Source organism: Loa loa (genome assembly GCF_000183805.2).
Source record: "Loa loa unplaced genomic scaffold supercont3.116, whole genome shotgun sequence".
NCBI lineage: Eukaryota > Metazoa > Nematoda > Chromadorea > Rhabditida > Onchocercidae > Loa > Loa loa.
This window is the reverse complement of record NW_018108296.1, coordinates 75,856-82,224: the sequence shown is the minus strand read 5'-3', so window position 1 is coordinate 82,224 and position 6,369 is coordinate 75,856. Positions and strand designations below refer to the sequence as shown.

At 33.7% G+C, this 6,369-nt stretch overlaps 2 protein-coding genes across 2 annotated transcripts in view; one reads left to right on the top strand and one right to left on the bottom strand.

Moving 5' to 3' along the window:
• LOAG_05399 overlaps positions 1–260 on the top strand; it is a 2,508-nt gene extending 2,248 nt beyond the window's left edge. Inside the window, exon 4 of the mRNA XM_020446835.1 lies at positions 68–260. Coding sequence (XP_020305963.1) covers positions 68–114 — 47 coding nt within the window. The 3' untranslated portion in view covers positions 115–260. The remainder of the gene's footprint in view (positions 1–67) is intronic.
• A 21-nt stretch (positions 261–281) lies between these two features.
• Positions 282–5,456, bottom strand: LOAG_01147 (hypothetical protein; the record flags this gene model as incomplete). The annotated part of the gene is made up of 17 exons (XM_003136687.2): positions 282–772; positions 932–1,002; positions 1,225–1,359; positions 1,660–1,737; positions 1,878–1,961; positions 2,139–2,256; positions 2,369–2,524; positions 2,811–2,899; positions 3,120–3,237; positions 3,367–3,466; positions 3,535–3,618; positions 3,730–3,788; positions 3,937–4,114; positions 4,267–4,366; positions 4,611–4,710; positions 5,087–5,164; positions 5,283–5,456. The coding sequence occupies 17 exons, from the start codon at positions 5,454–5,456 to the stop codon at positions 650–652; spliced, it is 1,845 nt and encodes a 614-aa protein (XP_003136735.1). The 3' UTR covers positions 282–649.
• Between the last annotated feature and the right edge of the window lie 913 nt (positions 5,457–6,369).

The window sequence follows — 6,369 nt, the reverse complement described above, 5'->3', positions numbered from 1 at the left end:
TTCCACAGCAAAATCCCTAAATTTACACTTTAAATTCTTGTATAACACCTTGTTGAGAATATTTCAGACGAAAAACTCAAAAGGGTCGCAAGTACATTTCTACAAAAGAACTAGAGAAGTTTGGTCGCCGGTAAACACCAATAATGTATCCGCTACCTTCTGTTGTATTTTACACCTATTTGAAAAAACAATTTTAAGATAAAAACAGAGGTATTGTTAGAAATTAATTAAATTGTTGGATTCATTTATGAAACTTTCAAACTTTTATTCTGACCAATATTTTCCACATAAACTATTTGTCGACACAATACTTTAACTCTCAAATGTCATTACGTGACCAAAAAAGAGCAAGCTGTAAAAGTAAATGGTAAAGGGATTATCAGAATTAAAAAGAAAGCACATGACAAAAATAATATAATTGGTCCAGAACCTAGTCTTTCTTATTAACCGACAATTTGAAAAGTAAATCTATGAAACACAAAACAAGATCTACATATAATAAAGATTTCTAAATATCTAAATAGATTTTAAATCTAAATTCACATCTAAATAGATTTCAAATAGTTTGACCCAGTAACCAGGAAGTGTTTTTTTCTGAATCCAGTAACAAATTAATACAATCAGATTTATAAAAAAGTGAGGATGGAATTCATAAGCTTCCATAGTGTTTCTCGATTGCATCAATGATATCTGCCTTTTTGGCATGTGATTTAATGGGAACAAGCTCTTCGGCTGCTTTCTTTTTTAGCTGCGTTACCGTCATTTTCTCCAGCTGAATTTTGCAATGCTTAAAAAACCGAAATAAAAGCACTTTAAACAAAAATTAACATCAGTGGAAGCACAAAGAAGCAATGAAGTTATTATATTTGAAATAATTTTAAGGATGAACATTTCCCATAGTATGTCAAATAAAATTAACATTTTAATTTACCAAGTGATTGGTAGCCAAATATAACAAGCTTTCGTTTGTCGATTTCTTCGTTTTTATATTCCACGTGCTACCTGTTTAGTAAAAATTATTTGGAAAAAATTATTTTGAAAATGTTTAAGATTACTTTGCTAAAGCAAACTTATACATTTTCAGTTACTTTTACAGAAAACAACTTTACTTCCAAAGTGAAAAGGTTTCGGAAGATTAGTGAAAGCATCTACAAGCAATACGGAAATATGGGAATGAATGAAGAAGTGTTCAGTCCAATATATAAATAAAAAAAAAAAACTAACTTATTTGGTCAGTCTTTTTTGCTTCCTTACAGTATGTCTGTCTCGAATTGCAACTATCAGGAAGTAAGCAAGAACGAAATTCGTTCAACTCCTTTTCTACCCGTTTTCGAAAATTATCGTACACAAAATACGGCTCTAGAATGTTTCTTTTCTATAATCAATTTACATATACGTGTGGAATAAATAGAAAATACGCGTACCAATTAAATTGAAAAAAAAATTGGCAAAAACTATGTGCAAATAAATCATGTGCAATAAATCTGTTCATTTATATCTATGGAAATCTATGGGACTAAATGTCCAGCTCTATGAGCTGTTCATTTGTTGAATACTGCAAACAGGCATCTTCAAGCACGTCAATCCTTTAAACAAGGCTTGTGATAGCAATCGTTTAATTGCTCCTTTTAACAGATTTACAGTTGCAAAAAAACATACGAATCTGGTCTTGAACTTCCGGCACTTCATCATAATCTAGAGCCAAAGCTTCAATCAGTTTGTAATGTTTTTGCAATACTGGAAAGTAATGGATATAATGCCTTGAATATTTCGAAAAGAAAATGACAGTAGCGTCAAAACCTTTAAAATCACATTACTTACATATAATTTGGTATTATTTTTTGTCAAAATAATAGCAGAAACATAAAGCTACCCACCTGGATTATAAAATTTTTCGGGAAAATAACTAGCTGTAAGTTTTTTCACCAATTTTTTCGCCACTTCAATCTGTTCTTTTGACGCTAGAAATTGATTTTATTAGTTTTAGTGAAAACTAAAGCCTTCTTAATCTATATATTTCAAATTCTCAGTAGTTATCATGCTTTTCTGTTGCTTGCGCCATATTTCTTACTGTTTACGAACAAGACTTTGTCCAGAATCAATAATACACAACTCTCCAACCAAAAAGCACAAAATACCAGCTGGCCAATCACCGTCCGGATGAATCATTTGTTCTCTGAGATCACGTTTATCTTCTGCAAATGGCAAATATACCAAGTGAAATCCAGGATAACAAGATTTTGAGCTGAACTCGCCCTAAATATGCATCGATTATAGTAAGCGAATAGGGAGTAACTTGCTTTGAAGGAAGATTAAATAAAGGTAAATGCAGATTATCTATGTACAAACATTTTCAAAAAAAAAAAACCTTTGAATTATCCTCAGCAACGGACGCTTGTGGCACCAAAGCAACAAGTTTTGGCGGTACATTCGCTTTTTGAGTATATCGACATATAATCATTTTCCTCTGTTTCATGCAAACGTCATAAAGAGTACGGTACATTCGAACAGAACCCAAAATATCCTGAAACCATAATCAAACAAAATACATTTCAGCCCAGTCAGAATATTGGTCAAATCAGTTTACTTTAATCTCAATTAAATTTAGATTAATTTGTTTGCATAAATCGCTTTGAATATTTTTGGGATGTCCCAAAAAAGTATGACTGTATTCCACAATAGTTATACTTCTTTGCAACGCGCCACATAAAATAAAAAAAAAAAGTGATGCAACCGTAAGACAGAACTATCATATTTTTCAAATCACTCATTGAATCTCTCTATTTAGTTAAGAGATGAACTTCACTTACCTTTTCAAGAGGATAAACAAACTGTGAGCTTCGAACGTGATGTGTGATTTTAAGGCATGAAAGAGGTTTAAATCCAAGCAATAGTATGCCTGTAAATGATACCTCGACCTCGACAGTAAAACAAAAATTGAAGGGTACTAAAGGATAAACAAATATTTATTACCCAGCCTTTTTTTCAAGAAATGGAGTGATCAAACCACACACAACATATCAAAATATCGTTAGAAAAAAAGTTCACTTCAAGAAGAATCGATTTTAACCACCTTTCCTTATTTCTTGTAAAATGAAATATACAGGAAAATCTAAAACCTGGCGGTGTCAGCCTTCGCAATTTTTCGATCTCATCTGCGGAGAGATTAACAGTTTCACCTCCAATTTGTCGCTTTTGAATGATTTCCTTATTAAGCACTGACACTTCCTCATCAGTCTTAACAAGAATTACTCCAAAATTAACTGGGAAATTTCAAAAATGAATTTTCTTCGTATCTAAAAGATTAGTAGAAAGAAATCATAATTCAGGTTACTGAAAGTATCTGATTAAGCCAAACAAAAAAACCTCTTTATTAACATATATATGCGACCGCTGCATAATTTCATTTGTTTCGGCATTTAGAGCTGCAGGCTGAGGAATCTTCTCCGAGCATAGCAAAGAATAGCTGAAAAACGACTGCTCCTGAAATCATGAAAACAGAAAAGTATAAGTGTATACGAAACAGGCACATACATTCCAACTGAAAATTTTAGCCGATCTCCAAATTCGAAATCCATGCCTGCTATATTCCGATGTGTGTATAGCTTCCTTGGTATGCTGTAAAACAGATAAGTTAAAACGCATAATTTCATGGAAGTAATTTGTTTGTTTCAAGGCCCTTATTAAATAATCATGAAAACAGAGAATAAGTAATCATTAAAAATGAACTCTTTTTCTAGTTCGCTGATATTTTCATAATTCTTTCCAACATCCGGGTCCAGTTGTTCCTGAAATAATTGTAATCACACGAAAAAAAGCTTCTAAAAAGTCAAGTGCAATTTAACTCATCTGTTTCTTGCAGCACAGAAAGTAAAACAAAAGCAGTACCAACAACGTTTTATAAATTTCCTTGTATTCATTATCATTAAAGCTCACCAAAACATTGAATCCAAATGTATGGTCTTCAGCAATAAGTGGATAAACCGAAAACTCTGTGTTATGACCGCGGAGATCATCGGCATTTTTGCAAGTGGAAATACGATGCTGATTATCTGCACCAAATAAATTCGTTTCGTTAGTGAACAGACAAACGGTTCGTTTCCGGAAATAAGGTCTGCAATTTGATATTTACGTTTACAGCATAAAACATCCCACAGTACAAAATGTCTACAGTGTAAAACATGAAGTTCCAGAAGAAACTCGTACGTAGAATCAAAACTAAAAATTTAAATTAACAACGTTCAGATGAAAATCAAAGAAACCAACGTCCGAGAAGTTATTCGTTTAACGCATAAAAACAGTGCTTCGCTATAATCGCAACGACCGTGTCCACCGTATATAGTCTTGAAAGCTGACAATATATTCTCTACAGATAAATTCGAATTTAAACCTTCACACTAGAAACTAGAAAACCAATAATAAATTAAGAAACCGGGATAGAAAAGAACTGAAAAACTAGCCGCAAATCAAATAAATTGAATTAAATTGAAGATAATGTACTGTCGTTAGACTCCATTCGATGGATCAGATGTGACTCTGTACTCAATAAAAATTACCCAATAAAAGGATTTTCGTGCTAAAACTAATACTCAGCGAATCCAAAAAGATACCTGATCTTAATAACTGGTCCAGTTCTTTGATTCGTTCAGCTGACACTTCTTCGACCTCTTGCATAACGTATACATGGTCAATTGAATGCGACTTAATTTGCTGAAAACATTCCAACTGTTCATAAGTACTTTCAAGTTCTGGGTTTGCTGACTATCGTACATCTTTGGATGTTTTAGAAGAATAATATCTCTTCAGTTCCTGCTCAATTGTAAGTCACTGAAAAGTTTGCTTTAAAAAAATAAAGTGAAAAGTGAATTTTACAGTATATACTTTATAGCGTTCTTCAGCTCCCGTTTTTTCCCGATGATTGCCTTTCGGTTATTAAAAAGGAAATCTTCTACTTATTTCTAACGGACGCATTCCAAAAACATTTCATCTTTACGTCTTGATGGCGTGTGGAACAGATTTCGGGAGATATTGCAATCTTAAGAAATCCTAAGCTGACAAATATTAAGATTAGTGTTCAAAAAATTACAGTGTTAAGGAGGATACAACAAGTATACTCTCCGAATGTTGAAGTTACCGCTTTGTTGACCATTTGCAAACGTATAATCTGCAAGAATTGCTACTGAGAAGCACATCAAGAAAACCTAGTAACCGATGGGTAACATCAGACCTAACAAAAAAGTCTAGAAATGGAATAGAAACAACAACAGAAAGATGCACTGTACTTTCAAAGCTCTTCGAAATGCACAGTCATTGTCCGAATCATCATTTTCGTATTTCTCGAACATTTTGGGTGAAGCGTCAACAAGAAAAATGGTACATTTCTTGCCACCATCTGCCAGAGCAGATACAGAGACTTCTCCAAACTCGTCGTCATCCGTAAATTCGTCATCATCCATCCCTGCAAATTCAATTAGTTTCTATACAAATGAAGTGCGTAATGCTGGACAAACACTACAAATACTTCATTGATATCATTTCGATATCACTTCTATTAATTCAGTTATAAAGCATGAGAGGAGTAAAAAAATGCGCAAATATCGCAACACTTTTCTTTCCTCTAATATCCGTTATCTAATTTCATTTCCTACTTCCCATTCAGTGTTTCCGTTTCTCCTCTCTCTACTTGCTTATCATTACAATTTCAAACAGAATTAATCTATTACTAAAGAGATAACTCCCGAATCTTCCTCTAGCTGCAATTCGCCTACTCATAATGCTATCCTTAACTATGCAATCATTCCTACTATCTCTCATTACCACTACTGTTTTTTAATTCCTCGTCTCTTTGTCATGGTCAACAAGTGCAAATACAGCTGGGGAAAGATAGCAGTCTTTTGTCATTCTTTCCGACACTATCCTAGTAAGAGACCATTCTTGTCCTGAAGTTCTTTAATCCTGAAACGGTGTAGATTTAAGGGTCTCAAATTGCCCCCTTCGTCAATCTCACTTTAATGACCAAGTTGAACTTTCCAATGGATAAGTCATGATGTTCCTATAGGTATGAGAAACTGAAAAACACCGAGATAGAACATTATCTAACACGCGGGACACGTAGGTTAATACCACAAAGGGTGAGATGAAGTGTGTGAAGTGATTAGTAATTCCACACATCGCTTTTCGTGACAGAGCGCTGGTCATCAGTTGTCATGACACACCTCTATTTCATTGTTCCTCTAAACGGGTAAAACTAGTCTTCTGTGTAATGACTCACTTTGTTATGGATATGTTTAAGGATGCTTCTACACTATTTTCCCTTTTCACCCCATTGCATGAGATGTTTGGTGATTTTGAAAGGAGTGGCGAGTGAAG